At 40.5% G+C, this 23,683-nt stretch overlaps 1 protein-coding gene across 1 annotated transcript in view; it reads left to right on the top strand.

The window, feature by feature from the left end:
- KCNQ1 (potassium voltage-gated channel subfamily Q member 1) overlaps positions 1-23,683 on the top strand; it is a 329,070-nt gene that overhangs the window by 17,466 nt on the left and 287,921 nt on the right. Inside the window, exon 2 of the mRNA XM_054275920.1 lies at positions 23,283-23,373. Within this exon, the coding sequence (XP_054131895.1) occupies positions 23,283-23,373 (91 nt within the window). The remainder of the gene's footprint in view (positions 1-23,282; positions 23,374-23,683) is intronic.

Here is a 23,683-nt window from a genome sequence, read left to right as displayed (position 1 = left end):
TCTCACATCTCTTTAAAACACACCTGCTTCTATATTAGAGTGACTGTTCATTTATTTGCTGGTGACTGGGCACTGTGTGTGTCCTGTGTGCTCAGAATGGCACATGACTAACTAGTTACTGGCTGGCAGAGGGTTTTCTCAGCTCAACTTGCATTCAGTGCTGTAGATTTCTGTGCTAGCTGGCAGATAGATTTGCATATGCATGAAATTGCAGTGAAGCTCTCAATTAGGTTGATCATCACCTCCCATTACACAAAGCATCCTAAGCTTAAGTTTGCTCTCTGCATCACTACTCCTTTGCTCCTCCTGTCTGCAAACGGTGTTTGAGTCCCTGTGTGAACCCATTCTTTGCTTTCTTTGAGAGAAAGTGCCCAGAAACAGAGGAAAGCAATGTGATTTCTTTTGGGTCAAACTAAAAAACTGGTTTGGAACTCAATATGTATATGAAGTACTATTAAATCAGGGATAATTTCCAAATGTTTTTTTACTTGAGAGTGCATCAACTGAGGCAGAGATCAGATCCTTTGTGGTGCCTGACACAAAGAATGGCCAGGGGTTTGCTTTTTGGTGTGTTTTTGGGTCAGCAAAGCTCAGGTGGTGAACTTAAAGTAGTAGTTGTACTTTTCTCTCTAGAATATAAATACATTGTGTGTACTGGACAGATTTTCTAAATGGATGTTATGAACTGTGGGTGACATTTTCATTGCTGCTTAGACAATGCAGTTCTGCTGGCAATCAGAGATATCTGTGCACTTAGGAGTCTGGGAAAAAAACCCATCCTGAACAACTTAGAGCCAAAATATTAAAGAGTTAAAAAAAAAAAAGCATGAAACAAGGTAAACCCCTAAAATCCTCACCTGAGTATTCACTGCTCAGCATTGAAGCTAATACAGGAAAGTAATTAAATGTTTTAATTAGTAATGGCTTCTCTAGTGCATATACTAAATATCTAGAAGGTTCTGATTTTGCCACATACTGATTTTTCTTGCCAAGTTGCACTGAGACTGAAATAATTAATGTTGTTGACTTAAATCGTGACAGTTAAAACATTAAAAGTTACCTGTCATTGTATAATCTTCTGGTATAATTAATTTTTCCCATTTGTTTGGGACGATGGGAAACAATTATGCTTAAATCTAGTTTCAAAGTGTACAGTTGCTGAAGTGAAAAAGTTGGAGGGAAGAAAAAAACCCCTTATATTAAAATAACCTAGGCTGAGTGGCTATAGTTTGGTATTCTTCAGGTATTTAGAACCAGAACACCCTATTGTGGCTCTTGTAAGGACAATCCTGCTGATGGCAAAAACTGTCTCAAGATGTTATGTTTTTTTAAAAAACTATTTTTCTAGAATAGCATAAAACCATAGCCAGAAAAACTAAATTGTATTTTGCCTGCCTTCTAAAATCTATGTTCAGCATCCATTTTTCTTTTAGGAGAGGGTACGTTGGGAGAGGAAAGGAAAAGCAAATAGAAATTCGGGCAGCCTTTGTCTTGTGATGAGTCCTTCTAGAACAATCTGTTCAGTTTAAGCAATGGGGAAGTCAAATCATCCTTGGGTAGCTCATACATACTTGTGTTCATCTCTTTGAAGAGCTTTGGGTATGCATTCAAGTTCAACCCTTGTATCTTTCAGATCACAAACAAAAATAATAAACCAGCAAAGCCCAATCCTCAAGAAAGAAAAAAAAATTAGGCCTTTTCTAGTTTTTTGGTTTTTGTAACATATTTGGAACGTTTTTGAGGGGAGGTCACAGATAGTAAATTCTTCTTGAGACGAGTGGGATGTTAAATGTTTTCTGCCCAAGGCTACCTTAGTGTTCAAGTCCTTTGTTGTGTAGAAGAGGACCTGATGACACACGGAAATCCCACCAATACCTAGCAAATAGCATGGTCCTGCTTTGCAATCCCCGATCTCCTTTTATTTGCAGTTGTTTCTTTTCTTAGGCTCCTGAGCACCTCAAAGGAGAGCATATCTTTATCATAATAATTTATCATAATTTATAAGCGTATTTTCAAATTACAAGAACAATGAGATGGTGTTTTGGGAAAGCAGCTACATGAGAAATGGGTAAACTGTCCTGCAAAGATGCTTTGCTTTTCTCTGCTTCGTTTTGCACACCTGTTGTTCAGAATAACCTGTTGGTAACGCCTTTTGTTTAACAAGCGTTAGGCAGAAATGACAGCCAAGAGTAGCCTTCATTATGCATCTGTTGTTGTGTTAAACACAATATTTGAGGAATGAGTGAAGAATAAAAATAACAGTTCACACACTGACAATAATTTCAGATGTCTTTTTTTCTGCTTTTTGCTGTGGTGGCTTCTAGGAATACTGATTATTTGCACGCCTGGAGCGCTTAAAAAAGCCCACCCAAAAGCAAAGCAAAACTACCAAAAAGAAACAAAAAAATCAAGAGGCAAAAGGTGTCTAAGAACACTTAGAGCTAGCTGCCATTTCTGGCAAGGCAGCCTGCATTAATGAGCTTGGCACTCATCATTTTATGGGTGTATTTTATTGTTTCTACATGTGCATTTGATTACCCAGAAGACCTCTAGCTTCCTGCCCCCGCAAGGTGGAAAACCACAACAGTTATAACCCTCAGTGTAATTAGATATGCAAACAGTGACCTTGAATGTGCTGGGCCTGCTTCCTTGCTTAATTCGGGAGCCGCTGGTAAAAAGCCATTCAAATAAAACTCGAGCTCGAAAGCGTTGTGGGGGAAACAATGTTACGAGCTGCACTTAGCTTATTTACAGCTAATGAGTGAATGCTGTGACGGAGGGACAAAGGCTGTGTGCGTCAGGAGCTCCCGAGCTGTGTGTTCAGACCCAGCGAGGAAGAAGCTCTGTGTGTGAGCAACAGCACGTGTAGGGAGATGGGACGGGCTGCTCTGGGGTGTGCTCATCACGCTGGGCTGTGGTGGAGCTGGCAACACACCTGGGAGGAAAGGATGTGTGCCGTTCTGCAAATGGACACGCTCCTGGGTTACTCTGTGAGCTTGGAGGGGGTTTGTGTATCCTTTGCATCTGCAAAGCTCAGAGCCCAGCACAGCTGTGGAGTGGTCCATGGTTGCTGTCTTGGCCAGTTTGTGACCACGGTGGATCTGTGTGTACCTGAGCCGGTTCTTTGAGCCCCTCTGTGCACAGTGTATGTGCATCTGATGAATTGTGTGAAAGGGGAACTCACTTTGAGCCCATGAGTTCTTTGACCTGCAGTCAAAAAGTGCAGTGAGGAGTGCTTGAGAGACCGAATAAACAGCAGCGCATCAAAGAGGCAAAACTAGATTAATTACTATTCATTGCTCAAAAGTTGCATTAGTTCTCCAAATATGCTGGATATTGTTTTCAAAGATACCCAACAATGATAATTTGCGGACGCCCCATTTGGACTTTGCATTATTTAACCTTTCTTGAAGACCACCTAACTCTAAAATATGCTGTTAGAGAGCTAATTAACATTCAGGACAGACTGAGAACCTCCAAATACCCTCCTGTTGAATATTCTCTTCTTGAAAATTTCTGCTTCTCTCTTTTTTTTTTTTTTTTAAATTTTCATGGGCCATGAAAAATATTTTGAATTGGACGTTGTTATGAGTTTGCTTGATCCTTTTGCAGCAGTAACCAATCAGGAGAAAAAAGTTCTGAGTGAGTTTAGAAGACTAGAAAATGGGTGAGGGAGAAAAGAACATTATCACCAACCTCTCCCCCCCAAAGGTATGGCAGAGACAGAATTTAAATTCCACAGCTTTTTGGGGAAAGCTGCAAGTCTTTTGGGTGGGATTTGATCATAGTGTGTGGTGGAATATCTCAAAACGGGACAGAGGCAGTCCCTGGAAGCCTGGGAACTGAGCTACTCTTTCAGACCTTTGGGTAGCATCTGCTGCCAAAGAAGTGTGTGTTGGAACATTTGTGACCTGACAGTGACCAGGCTGATCTTCTCTGGAAGAATAACTGGTAGTTAGGAGATTCTTGAAGCATTTTTTTTAACCCCTGCAAGTTACCTGACAAGTCTGTCCTGTTCCCTCTCAGGCACTCTGTGAGGCCTGCTGGTAAAAGCACATTGTATTCACTCTCATTTCTTTAGTCTCAAATATGGTCTCATTTTTAAGTGTATTTTTCTTTTTTGACATTCTTTTCCCTCCTCCTCCATATAGCAGCAATTGTGATTGGTTGCCATCAACATATGATGTCTTTAAGAAAAATATTGAGCCACTTAATGCATATCTTTTTTATTTTCTGGTCCATATGAGGACTGACAAAGATTGTTTCACGTGGGAGGAACAAGGGAGTGACTATCACTTCCACACTATGTTTGTGTTGGGGTTGTGGACAAAAGTAAAAGAACCAGTGACTTTATTCTCATACTAAATTTAGTGGACTCATTCATGCAGGGATTTCTCTCCTGGTGGAAATAAATTTCCTTTACCAGTTCCCAAAATCTGTGGGAAAGGACTGTTAGGATATTGTGGGACTTGACTGGTGTCATCAGTCTTGCACCCTGAATCCTCCACATCTTTCGTGCTAGAAAAATGTTAGAATCTGCAAAATGCCAGCAGGGATCTTCCAAGCTTCTGGATTGCCTGGTAACTGACAAGTCGCTCATGGTATTCCTCTAAATGTGCTGTTTGAAGGGAGTAGCTGTTGTGTCTTTGTCCCTGATTTTTGGATTCATGGGGTTCTGTACCGTGTCACCCCAGAGATATGAAATAACAGGATTTCTTTCTTTCAGAAACTAGAAGATTAAGCAGGAATAGTTGGAGAAGGATGAGGAAGAGACTGTCTGTCTCAGCATGAAAACTTTTTACCTCTCACTTATATCTTCCTCTGAACTATATAGAACCAGACAAGGATGTTCGAGTCTGTTCTGGGTCAAAGCCCAGGAAACTTGTGAATCTTTTTTGCTTGCGTTTCTTTAGAAACTATGCTGTGAACTTTATATCCTGAAGAGTCAATTTCCAGATGGTTTCAGACAGATGAATTTTGTGATGCAAGGGATTTCCTTTTTCCTGATTGCTCCATTGTTGGCTTCTTGCCCTCATGTCTGTGGCTTGGTGGATGTAGATTCTGTGGGTGAGCTTCCAGTGAAGTGAATGAGTGTAGTCTGTGGCAGTCTTAGCTACTGCAGGACACTGGAAGTAGGGGTGTAGGCTGTGGCTTTTTCAGCTGTAGCATACAGAAATATCTCTGCTCTATTCTTTTGTTTTGCCTGTGGGTGTGACTTTTATCTTTTTCAGCTGTCAGGGGGACTCCTTACCTGAGTGACAAGTCACAGTCACAGACCATCTCTCTCAGGGCCCTCAAACACAATGTGTCTGCTTCCATGTCCTGGTATAGGATGAGTTCTCTCAACTCATCCCTAACTCAGTCTGGTGTTCTTCCTGGTACTGTATCTCCTCCTTGAGCCTTGCATCCAAGCACAGAAGTCAGGGAGATGTTGCTGGTGGAGTCTGAGGCAAAGAGGGCACTGGGTGCATTGGCTTGTGTGCCTCTATGCCATCAAATCCCCCACTCCATAGAGCAAAAAGCCTGAGTTTCCCTTTTTTAGTCTTTTGCTGCTGATGTAGGAGCAGAAGCTCTTCTGGATGCCCTTGGCATTGTATCCAAGTGCCAGCTCTAGCCAGGCTTTGGGAGCCCATGGCTCCTGGTGTTCACAAGCTGTCTCCTGTCCTGACCCTGTCTAGGTGCCAAGGCTGCTGATATGTGGGGTGTTGAGGGTGATGTTGTGATGTGGACAATGGACCACAAGAAGTAAAACTTGAATAATGTTATGTGTTTTCAGAGAATAAAATAATCCCACAGCTTCTAAAGGAAGTGTGTGCCTGTATAGGGCTGTGCTGTGGTTTCCCATTCAGGCTCTGTGCAGTTCCACAAAACAACTTGTCTGTCACCTTCTAAGACCAGAGGTGTGTAGCTGAGAAAAGATGAATTTTGACTTGGGACACTGATCCATAAGCTGTAGCATAAATTTAGAGGTACACAGTAATTTCCTATAGAGCTCAATCTTTGATAGAACAAATGGCATGGATAAAGTTTCTAATCCTGCTTTTCTTCTATCCTTAAACATGTAACAAATTTAGCTTTAAGCTTCATTCTGAGTGATGAGAAGGCAGTGGCTAATTGTTCTGTATTGGTGCTACATGATGTGGTAGAATGCTGTATTATTTTACACTGAAATGACTGCAAGCCACTCTCTCTTCTCTTTGTATGGTGTGCAGTAATACCTGTGAATCTGTATTTGTACTACTTTGGATTAAATATGGTTTTATTGCTGACTTGGGTAAAGTACCTGCACTGGAGTCACAGCTTTAGATTTTCTCTTTTGTTCCCCTTCCTCCAGTGTAAAATTGGAAACCCAGATCTTCCTGTCCTTTAAGAGAAGTAAGACACCTTTGATCTTTCACTCTCACACTTGATTTCTTGTGTACCTGATATGACTCTGAAGGTCTTGGCACTCTGCATGTCTTTGGGCTGGATCACTGCTTGAATGCTCATTTCCTTATTGCCACCTTCCACACTTTGTTCAGGGTTAACAAGGCCAGAAAGAAATATTGAAGGCTTGCCCATCATAACACCTGAAAGTTCACACAGGTTTGTAAATGAAGCTTCAGCAGAGGTTAGCTGCCTTGTGATAGACAAGAATTAATTTATCTCAGTCCAGAATGCTCCTGTGAGGACTCGTCTTGCTGCAAGGACTGAGTGGCGCAAAGGGATCAGTGTCTGTGCCTACTGCAGTGGTGTGAGTCCTCATCCAAGTGTAAGTAGAGATCCTGAATCAAACAATGGGCTTGTGTGCAAAATTGTGTGCATAATTAATACCTCCTTGGTATTTGGGAAGTTAATGGAACAGAAACAGCTTCTTCAGAGAATGGTGCATTTTAGTCCTTCATTAGCTAAATCTCAACATATTTATAACAAAAAAAATCTTGTGCTACCTACTTGTCTTTGATAGGAAACTGATCTTCCTTAATGCTCTAGATTGTTACATAGAGTTTTATCTTCAACACTGATTCTTATTTTTCTAGTATGAGATGCAAGGAGTGATAGAGGGTTCTTGGATCCCTTTTGGCACATGAAACTTAGATAAGTTATTCTCATGTTGTATTTGAATTACTACTGTGTTTTATCTTTGATAGATGCAGCCTTGCTGTGCTTGAAAACAAACATGCTACTGCTATAAGGCACTTCTTTTCTTGTTTTTAAATAGGATGATTTTGGCCTTTTTCTATTCTGTTATCATTACCAGTGGTCTCCTTCTTTCAGTTGGTATCAGATATTAAGCTAGATGGCTTCAGTTTTTAAGGCCTTCAGCTTATCCAGTCTGTATAATTTTCTCAATATCGTAAAGCCAACTTTAAGGGACTTTTATCGACTTTTTCTTTCACTTCTTTACGTGAAATTATCAAGCAAATAGTTTCTCTTCATGCTTAGAAGTGACTCTTCTGTAAGCCTCCTCAAGAAGCAGCAAATTTCCTACTATTTAAGCAGCTACATAGCTTGTCATGACAGGAAAGATGGAATTACAAACGAGGGTGACGACCTTTGGCATGGCCAAAGCAGTTTCAGTGTTTGTCCCACATCTGCCCAAGGTGGGGGATGCAGGGGTTGCTCTTCCCACCTGGAGCCCTTCCTTAGAAGACAAGAGAGCACCATGGATGCATATGGATTGGGTGAGGGAATTTCCCAATTTTTCAGGTGTTCTCCCTTGAGCTGGCTGACCAGCAGGGTGCTCAGCACTGGGCACCAGGGGAGGTGGCCAGCAAGCTGATGGGTGTGCTGGATTTGTTGGGATGCAGCAGCTTTGTACCTTTGTACCTTCAGAGCTTCTGCTCTGACCACACCTGCAGTGTCTGTGCCGAGGCTTGGTGTGACTGTACTGGGACTGGGGAATGGCTCAGCGGTGCTGGCTTTGGTCTTTGCCCAGTGTGACTGGCATGAGGCTGCTCTCCCCTTGCCTCCTGGTGTGTTCATTGCAGAGAACTGGCCCAGCTGTGTGAAACTCACTCCTGGAAGCCAGATCCTTTGGGATCTACCTTCAGCTCTGCGTCACACGTGCTGTATGACCTTGTACAAGTCACTTAATCTCTCTGCTGTTGTTTTCTTTGCTGGCCAGTGAAGATGATAATTGCTCCATGGGTCACTGCTGTGGAAATTTACATGCACTTAGGAAGTAGAGAGGAGCTAGCATCCACTTTTTTTTTTCTTTTTCAGTGTTAACCTGACCAAAGCATGTGCTCTGTGCCTGCAGACTTGGAATATGTAGCATGCCATATGCTTTCAGTAAAGGTCAGTCTGGAAGAGCAAGGGAACTATGTGAGAGCAGAAAGAATACTGGAGTAGAAGTTATGCAGAACTTTAATTTCTTGTTTTGTGACATATTTTTGAAGTCTCAGACTTTATGCATGACAAGTTCTTAACCGGCATATAAGAAGGTGGTGGAATTTAAGGAAAAAGCAGATGAAGAGAACTAGGATTCTGAGATTAAGAGAACTAGAAGAACTGAATTTCTTTAAAAGTTGTTCCCAGGGAAGTTATGGATGGCCCATCCCTGGCAGTGTTCAAGGCCAGGTTGGATGGGGCTCTGAGCAACCTGGGATAGTGGAAGGTAAGCTTCTATGATCTGATTGTCTTTATCCTGTTGTCACACTTGAAAAAATAAAAAATTAAAAGTTAGTCTTATTTCTTTTTTATCTCTTTATTAAGTTAGACAGCAAGTTCATTAATCAGTACACCTCCTTGGGTCCAAGGATACCTTCCTGCATATGGAGGAAGGCCAGTTTGATTTTTTTTTTCAGCTGTGATTAGTGAAACATTTTCTGAAGGGATAAATTTAAGGCAGACACTTGCATGTGAAACCTGAAAGTGCCATTTCAGAATGCAGTAGTTTTTAACCAGAATGTGTTGGTTTTTGAGCATGTGCTTTTTAATGTTCTTATATGGGAAACCATACCTAAGTTTCTCAACGGGGCTTTGAGACAACTAATTTTGGAAGTGTGTGAGTAATGACATGCAATGAAATATGTGCTCTACCCTCGTTCTGACCTTCTATTAATGGGAAATGTCTTCCTAAAATACACTGGAAATGTCTGCCTAAAATGCTTTGTACAATGATTTGAATTTTTTTTAATCACAATGAAAGAAGCTTTTGAGAAGCTGTGCAGCTCTGTAACCATAAAATATAGAAACATTGTACTTGGAAAAATTTAAAAAAATAAATGTCTATTTAAGGGATCACAATTTCTGAGCAGATTTAGTTTTGTGTATTGGTTTATGTTCTTAACTAACTAACAAAATTAAATAAAGCTTTTACTCACTTTAATTAAACAACCCTGCATTTTCAAATGCATCAGTGCCAGCAGAACTAGCTGGAGTTGGGATTGTGGTTGCCTTTGCTGGGAAAGCTGCTGGGAATGGCACTCACTGTGCATGAGCTGTGCTGTTGCTTTGGGGCCACCTGCTGGAGCCCTCCCTCTGGAGCCTCTGTTCTCCCACACCTGTTTCTCTCCAGGCATCATTTGCTTCTCCAGTGAGTCTTTTTTTCTCCCCTGATTCTGATGAATGCTTGACTTGAGGCATTTTCCATCCCCAGACTGATCCTGGGCTCCTGTGTCTTAACTGTGCTAGGGAGCAGCAGCAATTTATCTGAATTTATTTTTAGGTAAATGGGTCAGTCTCAGGGGGGAAAAAAACCCCAACAAAATATTTCAAACAGGGAATTTTAGTTGGTTAAAAAGGAGCCTGTTTCTGGAACTGTATATCATGGGTGTGATAATATTATTTTAACTTATGCTTAAGTGGCTGAGGTGAATGAGAAACGTGTCTGTCAACTTGAGTAAAGAACAAAAGCTCCATAGATCACTTCAAAAGTTTAGAGATTGTTTTTTCAGATGAAGAAGCTTCTCACTCTTCAGGATAATTATGGGTTTTTTTGTTTGGTTTCTTTCGGTTTTGATTTTTGTGTTGAAGTCTATATTATGAGGTAGTTCAGTGCTTAATCACAAATTTTGTTTTTGCTGGTGTGCCCCACTTTTTATGGATCTGCAATACCAGATATTTTGGAGCTCAAATGAAGTTCTGGAGCCAGAGTCATGCTACTACTACTACTATTTTTTTTTAAATTAAAAATACTCTTCTCCCAGAAGTCTGTGTCAGAGATGGATGATGTGAAGTTGCATCCTTCTTCCCAATTAAGAATTGATTAGGATATCTCAGAGTAGCATGACTTTATTTTGGTATTTGTTGAGCAGTGAGAAACAGTATATTAAAGGAAATCTGAATAATATTAGGCTTATAAATTAGTTGCCCTTGGATCCATTTTTAAAATTTTATTTGAGGCTGGTAGTGCTAACTACATTTTGAAAAAGTGATTGTTTTATGGGAAAGACACCTTGGTATTTACTGTTTTCCTTATTTTTATTTTTTTTAATGATTGTGGCCTTTTGAGCAGCAGATAGTTAAAATGTGCGTCACCATCTACTGTATTTTCTGAGAAACATTAAAAAATACAAACAATATCTAAGAAACATAATACCAAGAGGATTTCAGTGGTTCTGGATTTATGACATCCAGGGTTGTTTCAGGTGAAAGTCGCACACAGACTGTGTGGAGCAGGAATCTGCGCAGCAATTCCTTGGAGAAGGAAAAAAGAGTACGCACATTAAGAAAGCTCCCTTCCACACATTTTTTTTTTTGCCCTTTTAATTAAGCATATCCTGTCAGCTGGTCAAGAAATTAATTTGCTCCATCAGATTATGAAACAAATGTTATGTGCTGTGCACATTAGAGATACTTTGTTCTTTTCCCCATTCTGCTGCCAAAGTCTTTCCAAGTAGAACAATGCTTTTGTTTGTACTGACGAAGGTGAAACTGCAGAGAAAAGCACTCTCCAATGGCACAGGTGCCATTTCAATAATGGCTCTCATCAAACTGTGTCCTTCAGCCTTGTGCTCCACTGATGACTTTGGTGTTCCTCAGTGCTTTGCATCTTTAAAAACAATATTGATCATTGCAGATATGGTTTTAGCATTGATGTACAGACAGAGTGACCCCTCTGACCCCCTCTGTCTCAAATCAGTCCTGAGGGCTTTTTTTTTTTTTTTTTATAAAAAGTCTTAATGGTCAGGCCTGAAATTCTGAAATCCATAGGACTTAGGCTGTTGTGAAAAACAAAATTCTAATAAAAATGAAGATGTGTTTTAATCTGTGCAAGCCTGTTTCCAGAACAATTTGGAATTAAGAAGTAAACACTTCTTTAAAGCTGCAGTTTCAAAAGTGAGGTAAACTATTTTTACCTTTTGTTATTTTCTTTCATTTGTCTTGTGACTTGCAAGGTGACTAGTACGTCCTCTATCCTCCATATCATAATTCTTGCCTATTTTTAGTTATTGTGAAATTTTTCAGTTAGCACAGAATAAGGATCCTGAATCTTCTGCTTGACTAACTTTGTAGTTAATGAATTTGCTAGGGATTGATTGGTCAGAAACAATTAGTATCTGTAACTTGAACTACATGTTCAAAAGGGATCAGTGCTTTAAGTTAAAAATTTATTCAAGAGAATAATGGCCGTGTTCCTGGATGAAGAACACACCTGCAAATCTGTTCCTTACACTGAAGGATTTTATGGATGATTTGATGCATGGGAAGTGTAATGGTTTAATTATGATGCACTGTCAGAAATGTCTTCAAAGTTTTAGGCTGCCTTTGTTGTAAGTATGGAAATCCTTGTTTTTAAAAAATCAAAGCAGAAATCAGTATTTTTGGTGGGTGATTCTGTGGTGTTTCTCTCTGCATCTTTGAGCTCTGCCTTTTCTCTCTCTCTGTGCAGTGCTACCAGAATCTACAGGATTCCAAACCATGCGTTCCCATGGCTGAAAAGTCAGCTCCTGGAGTTAGTAGACCCCAAGAAACAAATGACTACCAGGAAGTTTCTTATTGAACATCACAACTGGCAGCCAGCTCTGTGTGTGGAATGACACACATTAGTGCAGTGCCACAGAGGTGCCTGAACTTGACCCAATGGTTCCCTTAGGGCTGTGGATGCTGCTGGAATTGTTGTCAGTACTCCTTTAAAATGACTGGTGGTTCAGGGCCAGGAGTGGTATCTTGGAGGATAATTTTGCCGTGAGGTCATGTGTTACTGGGATGGATGTTGTTAATATGTTGGCAGATCATATCAATAAATTTTAGGCACATTCTAAACATACACTTGAAATGGCAGCCTAATCTCAAGGGCACTGAACTTCGACAGAAAGTCATCGTTTGATATTTCCTGGTAGTTTAGCCATGAAATGATGATTTCCAGAAGAGAACCCTTCCAGGTCTGCTTCTCATCAAGTCTTGCTCCCTTGTACTCAGCTTTATGTGTTAAAATTTTTTGTTTATTATTAGTCATTGTACAGCGCCACATAGAAAACTAAATACACACGTGGAAATATTGGCACTTTAGAAAGGGATATGTGCAGAAAATATATGTATTATGGTTTAATGCCCTAAATTTTTCTGCTATTTATGAAGCCTAAAGGAGATAGGATTCTGGAATTCTTCTGAGTCCAAAATTTGTGAAATTTAATAGTTTTGATATCTTAATGATATACTGCGTGCTTTCCTCTATGCAATTGAAACTACTTAATATTCAAGCTTTTTACATGTAATGTTGGGCCTTGCAATGTTAACAATTAACTGGAATTTCATTTATTATTCAAGTCAATGTGCAAAACAATTGTTTTGCCTCTTTCTGAGTTCTACCACTGTTTTCAGAAATGTCTTACATGCTGTTAGCAAGGACTTGCCTAGGTATAGTTTGAATGCCTCAGTGAGAGCTGTAATATAAATAATTTTATGTCTGTATTAACACTGGAATAGCACACTGGGTGTGCTCTCAGGCACTGGGATTTTGCTTCCTCATGCTGCCCTGCAGTGGCATATCTGAATTATGGTACTATGTTAGCTTTCCCCTCCCAAGGCTGTGGCCTTCAGGTGTGCCACAAAATGTTACCATCTCTCAGGTCTTTTTCACCAATGAATTTTAATAAACCCTTGTTTTGGAAGGTACCTGGCAGAATCTGAGATTTTGCTACAAGATAAATAGGATTTCTTTTTCCTGCAGCATCAAAAGGCTACTCCCAGAAATGTTGAGAATTCCCAGAATGTGTCCTGGCTTTTGGAGTTGGAAGTGTGTGGGCAGGTGAAAAGCAAAGTGCATATCTGGCAGCTGGGGGCTGTTACAGCAGAGTTGGTTGTCCAATTAATAGTTGATTGCTTATTTTTTTTGTTACACAGAGTCACTGTATTCCTGATTAGGAGCTCTTCCTGTAAGGTTTGAAGCATCTAACATCTTTTATTACTTCATCTTAACTTCTTTTCCAAGGAACTCCTTTGCTCAATGAGTGTTCAAGTTTGAAGTCCCATTTTGAAACATAAGTGTTTTGGACTCTAAACCACCTTGAAATGCCTCTTGGATGCAGGCCTCAGAACTGATTATAATGTTCTTGAGCCATTTTCTCTTAATGTTACCTTGTTTAATTCAGGGCAGGTGAGTTCAAATGATATAGCAGAATATTTAGCCTTGTGATAGACAATTAGAATTTCCATTAGCAGCCAACTTGACTGTTGGAATAATAGAAGTAATTATCCTCATTATTTTCAGCCTGAAATCTGTCTATTATGTGGTGAGGGCACAAAGCTAGAACTCTTTAAGCATAGTGTGGGTTTCACTTAGGAAATTTAATCTGTATAGGTTTTTTGAGGAAATGGAGTCCTGAGCATTCCTGTATTCCACGGCATGTATTTACAGAGATTTTTGTATTTACAGAAAGGCTCTCTCACCGTAAATTAAAAGCTGCCTGTGGCTTTCTAGATCCTCCTGATTCTTTTCTTCCAGGGACACTTGAACTTTCCATCATGCTTAAAGCAAACTGAGAAGTCAAGTTGCTGCAGCTTTTAGACGTCACATCTTCCCCTCAGCAAACACCTTCTGTCCCCTGGAAATGGAAATAACCTCTGTTTGCTGAATTCCTCTGCTTTCACCTCAGCAATGTTAACCTGCCATGCAGTTTCTCTTCCTTGTTTCTGGGCTGTAACACATGAAGGGTGCCATGTTCTGCCCCCAGTGCCCCTAGAAAAGCACAGCTGAGAGCAGGATGTGGAGAAGCTCAAAGGATGATGACAAGGCTGGTTTCTGTGAAAGCATCTGTCAGCTATACCTTTAAATAATTAAAGCAGAGGGTCATATTGGAAGCCCTGGTGAGGGCACTTATCCCAGCTTCAGATCTTTCTCACGGTCTTCATCTTACTTGCCAGCACTGATGAAAGTGCCTTTCAGGCACACTGGTTTCAGCAGAAAGGAGCTTGAAAAGTCATTTGGGGGGATCAGGTGAGGAGGTAGGCCGGTTGCTCAGGTCTGGTATCACTTTTGTGGCATTTGCAATAAATCAAATTAAGTATCTGACCAGGTCAAGATACGATTGCTTCTTCCCCATTTGTATATTTATCTCTCTGTTGATTTTTAGTCCCTTTCACTGTATCACAATTGAAGAACTAAGGGTGCTGTCAAAAATATCAATATTGCTTCTGGAGAGATTTTTAGAGAGCTAGAAATGTGGATATTTCTTTATGGAACCTTTAAAACCATGGCCCTTACTCACTCACCATACAATTGCCCTCCAACTTTTCGTGCACTGCTACATCAGCTATACAGGATTGTGGCATAGTGCTTTTCTCCTTTGGTGTGGAGGCAATGTCTCCTTTCTTCTGCCTTGTTTTGCCTCTTTGGGGCAGGATACTTACTTACTTGGCTACCTGCGGTGTCCAGAAGCTGCTCCCTAAGGAAGATGTCTGTGAGGTGAAAAGCTGACCAAGTCCAGTTGTCTGCAGCATTATAAGATGCATGTGGGCTAGAAATCATGATTCAATGTTCTCTGATCTTTAATGGGGTAGCAGGGGCAAAGTGATTTGTAGCAGTGCTGCTGGGATGGAAGTAAAAACAAAAGGAAAAAAAACCCAAACCAAGAACCAAAAAAACCCAGATAATACATAGAGCTCTTGAATTGCTTTGTCAGATGAAGCCAGAAAATAGTGTTCAGCCAGCCCAAGCAAGAGAAAAACCATTGGAAGTAAATATTGTTACTTGTTTAAAGAAATATTATGTATTTAAGGAAAGTAATTATTAAAATTATTTATTTTTTAAAAAGAGTATTTTATTTAGAAAGATTTATTTCATTTAGGTTTGACAACAGCAAAGCAGAGGAATAGTCCAGTCTTACCAATTTTTCAGAAGCTGCATTTTATAATCCAAGAACTTGTAGTAATTTTCTTTTAGTGTTTGGATACTAAATAATTTAAACTCTACTGCCTTAAATCCACTGTCACAAGAAAAGTGGGATAGTGGTGTAGTGAGTGCTCAGACCAACTGTATAAAAGTCCAACTACAAAACAAGTTTTAATTGTATTGTGGCACTCAGTTTCTAGAACATTTTTCTTCTCCTCTGTTAAAAGAATGCGTCTCCAGAACTGGCTGATAGAAAATGACACCTTTCCCCTTATTAAGCCTGATGTAAAGAAAACTGCAAAAACTCTCTTGATTTCTAGTGTTGGGTGATGCCCTTACTGCACATGTGAACTCACCCCTTCTTCCGTGGTTGCTGTGTTCTATGTTGGGGTTTCATATCAATGATGGGCACATTGGAAGCTTATTGGGAACTATCTGGGGAGGGCTGATAAATGTTTTGCAGTCCAGTGGTTCACATCTCTTGGTCATGTGCTTGTTTTAAGTGTAGCAGATTCATTTTCCACTTTCTTGCTCAGTACCTATCATCTTTTTCCTGTTAATCCTTGCCTGCTCTCAAAGGAACCAACACCTCCTAGCAGGATGCAATAACATTGCTTTTTGTGAGTAGTTAACCTTTCCTCTTGAAGCATCTTGACGTCTGGTTTGCATTTCTACTGCAATCATACCCTTTGCCAAGCCCTTACAGGCCTTTCCTGCAATAATTCTGGTGCTGTATCCTAAATGACTTTTGATTCATTGTGTGCGTTGTGCTTTGGTACAGTGCCCATAATTTAAATCATTTTCACAGACTTTAACCTCCCAGAAGAGCCAGGTAAGTGTGATAGAAGCCTTGCCTATTTAGCTGTATAGTTAACCTATTTTTCCTCGTATCAGACAGCCCTGCATTGTATATGATCTTTTGTGTGCAATAAATCTGCTTTCCTACATGGGAGCCAGAAGACAGCATTTCTTTGACAAGGAGTCATGGAGCTGGTTAAAAATTATGCCATTGTTTCCTTCAGGAAGCACCAACTCTACTTTTCCTTAGGAGTTGGAACAAAGACATATTAACAGGAAGCTCCATCTGATAGAGCTAAGCTGAGACAAACAGAGCATTCTCACTCTGTGGAGGGGTTTTTGATGGTAAGTGACAGCTGAGAGCAGGGACCTGTCTGCAGGCTTGACCTGTGCTGGCCATGGCAGAGAGGAAGCGTGTGCTGGGCAGGAAACTGCTGTGGGCAGCTCCTGGAGGGAGTCATGCCTGTCTGCAGGAACGTGAGTGTACATCTCCTTCTGATGGGCATCCTCCCGCCACAGAGAGGGGCTGTGCCCCTCCTTCCTTCCCCTGCCTCAAAAACAAAACACGAGAAGAGATGACAAATCCTGAGAGGAAAACCATGCAAAGAGCCTGCATGGACAGACCTAAACCCCTATTTTTTTTTTTTTTTTAATTATCGGCACTGAAGTACTTTCTATGTATTTATTCTTTTTTAAACTTGCTTCATCTTCAGGTATGGTTTGTATAGGTTGCTGGTCTCTTAACTCCTTGCCACAGTGATTTTTCTCTTTTTTTCATGCCAATGCATTAACAGCTACTGCAGTTAATAAAATTAATGCATAATTAGCAGTGTTAAAGTTGGCTTAAGGTATGGGCAAAGAGGAGCTGAGTGCAGGGCTCCTTCTTTCTAACTGTGTACCTTCGCCAGACCATTCTCTTGCACTTTTTTTTTCTTGTTAATTGAATAAGTGATGGAGGACCTCTGGTGTCCACCAGCTGGCTAATTAAATGCTTATTTAGCTTGCCATCAGTAGTCTGGCACTGTGCTCTCATAGTCATGACAGAGTTGGTGTTCTTTAAGTATTCAGTTCATACTTGGTAAAGGGTTCAGGGTGAGGCCTACACCTATGGGGTGTTTACTTGAGTGAATTTCATTAAGATTAAAGTCTTCTCTGCCTTGTGAAATCCTGTTTCTTTTTAAAAAAATCATCCCTGGATTTCTCAGCTTTAAAAGTATTGGTTGGTATTTGTACTTGACACTATACCTTGATGATCCCATAAAATAAATTGCCATCCTGCATTAGATTCCTAGCAGTGCTGCTTATGTTCATAAACTTCTTTCTGCTCTTATTATCAGCTGTCCTTTATTTTACAAGTTCTACCTGTTCCCCTTCTTTTAGCTTTTCTTAGATTTTTTATTTCCCTCAAGCAATCCCAAAATACATTGAGTGAGAGAACAAGAACCTGGTGCCTTGCTGCAGTAAGAAATTACTTGATATGGGTTAGTTCTGAATGTTTTCTTGTTTGTACTGTGGAAATGACTATGTGGTAGTGTGAGAGGTGATCAGGGATTTATGTTAACTTGTAGTAATAAAAAGCTGTTGAAGTTTTTCATGAGGATTTTCCTGATGTAAATTAAGTAAGGAGTCAGTTTGCTGGCATGGAACACAGAATGTATGACAAAATGAAAGAGTCTTCAGTGTGTCTCTTGCCTGAAGTTGTCTATCTAAATGCACATTGCAATAACAGTCTTTGTAACCTGGAAATCTGCATGAAAATGTCCTTTTCTGGCACCGTTGACCTTTTAGTGCAGTGTCAGCAGGTATAAGCCATGGGGATGAAAGATTAGATAATGATGCTGTCATATGCTTTAATGAACTAACGTGAACTGGATGTGCAGGAGCATTGTAGTTTGCAAATTATGATGATGGAGATGAGAATCTGCCCAAATTCAATCTGCACACTCATGTTGTTCATTCTCAATGTCATCCTTCCAGTTCTTGTAAGGCTTTATGCTTAGAGGAGGTTAAACTTTAAATTACATTGTTTACTTAAGAAATGTGTCACACTTAGAAGCTAAATGGCAAAAAATTTAATATTTAGTCTGTGAAAAATCCAAAAACTAACAAAATCCCACAAAACAAAACCACACCTGAGTTACAGGGTAGATGCATGCATGTGACTGACTGTATGTGCATTCAAAGAAAATCTATTTGTGTAAAAATAAGGGCTGACAGATTCAAGAAGAGGGCTTAGGTAGAATGTTAAGTACATAGAAGCTTGTTAAAGATCTTTTCTTGTTTTGCAGAATAATTTTTTTTTTAGTTGTTTTCTCCAGTAGACAGAGAGGATGAACTGCACCTTGACTTCAGGCCAAACAGAAAAAAGCACAGATGCTGGCAATTGCTTTTTAGCTGGCAGTTACCAGCTAAAATAAGCTATATGCACCAGTAGTTGGATATCTTCAAGACTGATAGCTGTAATGGATAAAAATGGTTAGAAAAATCAGACTTAAGACAGCTTGTGGCATTGAGCAAGGAAAAACTGTGTGTCTTCCTGGATGGTTAGAGCTCAAGTTGATATAAATTGAGCTGAACTTTGCATGTCCCTTCTCATCTATTATATGTATTTAAGGTCTCAGCTCAGTTTATAGCCTAATGGCAACATTTTCCTGGCTTATGGAAAGACTCCCACTGTGAGTATGTAAGAAACACTGCAAGGAATGAAACCTACCCACATTTTAGTGCTGGTTTTGATGATAATAGCTCCATGCACATGAGACTATTAATCTGGTGAGTAAGTACTTCCAGCATGTCTCATACACTGTGTTTTAAATGTTCCTGGTCATATCACTGGACATATTTTATAAACCCTTATCAGTTCTCCTACCTGTGACATTCACTAAATGAGCACTGTTATCTCTCAGTAAGTGGTTTATTGTTCCTTTGATCATTCTACACATTGTTTCAAGCCACAAAAAAAGACATGCTAATGTTCGAAAATCATAGTTAAATATAGAAAAAACTCAGCAGCTCAGGGCTGAAGGCTGCACAGTACTGATAGCTACCTATAATGTGTCAGGTTCCTGCAGCTGACTTTGAGGTCTGGGAAAAAGCCATAGGTCTGTCTGTAAGTCAAAATATATCCTAAAATAGTAATAAAACATTAAATCTACCTTGAGCTCTTAACATATTTCCTATCTATTGCTAAGTAAAGCACATATGCTGGCTGGCCATGCTCCCTTGTTGGCTGAATGATTGTTTTGTGGAAATGCTCTCTGTTAGAGACCAAAAAATTACCTAAGCTGTCTGACTGACAAAATGAAGCAAGACAGAACTTATTTATAAAATGTTTGCCCACATGAGCACACCTGTGCTTGGGATGTCCCTGAGCTCCAAGTGTCACTGCAGTGCTGCACCCTGGTGTTCCTTGCACACTGAGAGCTCCACTTCTGGCTCTGGCTCCCTTAGGAATGGGATAACAGCTGCCTGGGAAAACTGAATTGGAGAGAGAACCAGAGAAACTGGCTGAGTAAAACAGTGCTGTCTGAGAGGGCACAGGTCTCCTTGTGCTGGACTAGCAAAAACCATCTGCTGCTTTGTAATGTCCACACTGCTGTAGCAGTGGTGATGTGGTTTCACATCAGGCAGTACAGAGATGATCAGCCACTTGCAAAATTCTTGGTTTAAAAACAACCATAGCACTGTTAGATATGACTTAACCACCAAGCTGAGTATTTTTGAATGCATCTACTGATGCAGTAGATGTGACTTATCTACATGCAAGTAGATGCTGCTTTGTAACCTGGGAGGGACAGCATGAAAAACTTCCCAGGCTATCTCCTCATCTCTGGTGCTTGCTTGGCCCCATAATCACAGAGAGAGATCAGAGCTGTCAGAGCCTGAACTCATCACTCTGCTTCCTTTCCTGAGGATGGTCACATTTGTGCATAGAGGGCAAACAGGCAGTGGGTTACAGGAGATAAAACTCGTGGTTTGCAAGAGATGGAGCCCTGTCTGACCGTTAAGGGTGCTAAATTTTAAGAAATTCCAGTTTGCTGACTGTCTCTCCTTAAGAGGAAAAATGTATATTAAAAAAATTATGCCATAGTGGAGTTAGCTGCCCATTAGTTTGTCTGATATTTACTGGTTGGATGAAGAGTTTACATGTTTAGCATTTGCACCAAGACAAGTGTTTTTTCTTTCCTTTTTTTTTTTTTTTAATTTTATATGTAGTAATAGCAATCACAGTAAAGTGATAAGGTTATTTTATGAAAATTGTAATGTTTGCTTTTCTGAGGCTGGCCAGTTAAATTGCTCCAGGATGATTTTTGCATAAGCAAATTCAAGTTTCAGGCAGAGTCTGTCCCTGCCACTGTTGTTTGTGACTAACTCCTGTGGACTTGTTGGCTGCCGAGGCAGTAACTGGGGGTCTGTGTTCCACTTCTGACTGAAGAAAGAGGACATAACTATGTCAGAAAAGAGCAAAAAAAAGGGCCAAACTTCCTGTGTTCTATTTTACTGGTGTCTCACTCCCTTCTTACACTTCAAAGGTGGAGAAGGGAGCCACTAATACCAAAACAAAAACAAAGCTGAGTTTTGGAAGGCGACACACAGTAGGCTCATACCACAGGAGGAGAACGCCATGTGTGTTTGTTTAATGTCTTAATTTTGCACCTTCTGTTCCTTATGTGCAATTGATCTAAGCAGAATAGCAGTGCCAGTGTAACAGGGTGAGTGGCTCAGCTGTGGTGCTGGGCTGGCACCTTGTGGGTGTCATCTCTCCCTTGCCAAAGGAGCAGACATGAAGCAGCAGTTCCTGACCAAACATCTTTGTTTTGCTTGGCATAATGTGTATTTGTGGTTATGAAGGTGTTTCGTGCATCAGTCTGGAAAGAGCACAGCAGTGAATTGTAAGAGCTTCTCTGGGGGTGAAAAAAAAATAAATTAGTAAGGCTGAAATGGGTCCATGTGCATGAAAAGCCATAAAAGCAGGCAGGTAGTGGGGTGAGTGGCACTTGATGCAGTTCTTACCTCAGCCACCACTTTCTCTAGTAGGAGCAAGCAAAGAGATTTTGCAAACGATTGACCCTAAGTTTATCTTTTTGTCGTTTCGGCACATGAACTTTCAACTTTGATGCTTATTAGGTTTTGTGTTTGTTTAGGAAAGGGACAGGAATGGGTTAGTCTTTGCTTTGGTTGCCCCCTTGTGGTTTCTTGTGCTGGCTGAGTTAAACATTCTAACGCGTCTACTGCTATTAAGGGGTATAGTAAATGTAAAGTGGTGCTGCTCATCCCTTGCAGCTCATTGTTTGCTTTGAACTGCTAATTCTGTGTTGGTTGGACTCCAGAGAGCATCAGCTCTCTCTGTGCAACTGATTCCATTTCTGTTCACATTGTCATGTGTATTGCTCTTATGCAATTGTGAGAATATTGCAGACAGAAGGGCTGGATACTTAGGCAACATTTATGTTATGTTTCAAATTACTGACTCACCGTTGCATTCTCCTGCCGTTTCTGCACAGCTTACTTGTGCTTAAGAATGCCCAAAGGCAGAGATGCAGGGTAAAATGAAAAGAATCTAGAGATTAATCAAACACTCACATACTTAGATTTTGCTTAGGTAAAGTATATTTTTTTATGGGTACTTGTATTGATATGGGATAATCTCTGTCCTATTAGTTTCATTATCTATTTGATTTTTGAGCCTAATCAGCTACAAACTTGATCTCCATTATTTGGTAGCACAGTCTCAAAGGCTGGACTCAGTTATCTCAAAGGTCAGCCTTGGTCTGAGGTCTTTTCCAACCTTAATGATTCTGTGAATCTGGCATCATTTTTTGTGTGTGCTTTGGACTTGCATACACTTTATCACGAAGCAATCATTAGGGGTGTAGCTTATGTCAGCATTAACACTGTTTTGTTTTCTTGAGTGCTCGGTCTTTCGAAAGATTCACCCAAAGAAGTGCTCACTTCTGTGAATAAAGGCAGGGGCTCTTCAGCTGAGCTATGTCAGTCTTATGTCCTGGTTTAATACTTCTCTTGAGTTCAGTTTTATTCGTTATGTCAGTTCTCTTTTGTTTTGGGGTTTTTTTGAGTTAAAAGATGGTTAACTGTTTTAGAGATGCCTAATGGGATGGGTGATTTAGTTTTTGGATTTTGCAGCAAGTTTTAATTGAGCACAAAGGATTGGTGTTGCTTGTCTTAAGAGAATTGTGAGAAATAGCCCTAAAAACTAACGTTGTGTTTAACAAGGGGATGTTTTCATTCTTGCTGCTTGCTCATGTTGTGTTTTTCAAAGAAACATGCAGTTCTTTGGGAGCTGGAAGCTGCCTATGGCTAGCGTGTGGTGGATAGCATCCAGTCTGAGTGCTGCATGGTTTTCTTCCCAGGGGTGGTACATCCTTTAGGGGAAGGTGAGCAGTCCTGTGGGGTGGGGGGCAGCTGAAGCTGCTCAGGGAAGGGCTTTGAAGGCAGAGGCTGCAGGGCTGAGCAGCCTTGCTCCCCACACGGGGGAAGAGCATTTCTGGGAGGTTGCAGAGAACTGGGCTGCTTCCCTGGCTGTGCCGGATCTCACGCTGGAAACCAGGACACCCTCCTTAAGGACAAATGTGTCAGCCCCATCCCTGGAAGTGTTCAAGGCCAGCCTGTGTGGGGCTCTGATCAGCCTGGTTTAGGTGACTGCCCATGGCAGGGGTTTGCAATTAGGTGGAATCAGACCTAGGTTGTGTTTCAAATGCCAAATGTCAGACTTTATTTATTTGGGGTCTTTTAGGGATCAATTATAAAAGACAGTATAGCACAGCCTATTAAACTTTGGCTTAGCTGTGATTTTTTTTTTTCCGGTTTATTGGGCTTTGGATCAGCAAAAAGGCAGATACTTGAAACATGCTTGGGGGTTGTGTGGTGATTCAGCCAAAGTAGTCCTCAAAATAGGAAAGAGCAAGGAATGCTCTTTCCATGAGGGGCCAGGAAACAGCAAATCTTGGAGGTAGGCTAAAGCTAGTATTACCATATGGTTTCATTTGATAATGTCCAACCCCAAACCTCAGTGTCTGAAGAGAAATAAACTATCAAACAGGAAGCAGGATCATGCAACACTTACCAGCTGTGTTTAGGGATAATCCATTACCAATGACATTTCACTGTAAACAGATGATTTGTGATGGCATAATTATCTATTCTCCCCATAGGTTATTACACTGCATGACATTATTTTAATTGCTTAATTTCTTTTCATTTGCAGCTTCCTTATTGTGCTGATATGCCTTATCTTCAGCGTGCTTTCTACAATTGAGCAGTATGCAGCTCTTGCTACAGGGACATTATTTTGGATGGTATGTACATGGACATTAATGTGGTTGTTGTGTGTTTGTTCTCAATGTGCAAATTCTGATCTCCTGAGCTAATACCATGTCAAACAAAATTCTCCTTGTGGTTTAATTGACAAGAGACTTTTCTGCTTTTCCCTGATGAATCTGCAAACTACAGAAATTCTAAAAGTCATGGTAACCCAAAAATGAGGTGGTGTACCCTCTGTGGCCTATACTGAGGACACCTGTGCTGTGCCCAACACATACAGTTATTCTAATTAAGCTTGAATCCCTCCTATTGCTTGGGTTAATAGTTTTTTCAGCCTACTGAAGA

Source organism: Melozone crissalis, unplaced genomic scaffold (genome assembly GCF_028551555.1).
Source record: "Melozone crissalis strain CALT ecotype California unplaced genomic scaffold, PUWL_Pcris_2 ptg000018l_1, whole genome shotgun sequence".
NCBI lineage: Eukaryota > Metazoa > Chordata > Aves > Passeriformes > Passerellidae > Melozone > Melozone crissalis.
This window is presented reverse-complemented; position numbering and strand designations above follow the sequence as displayed.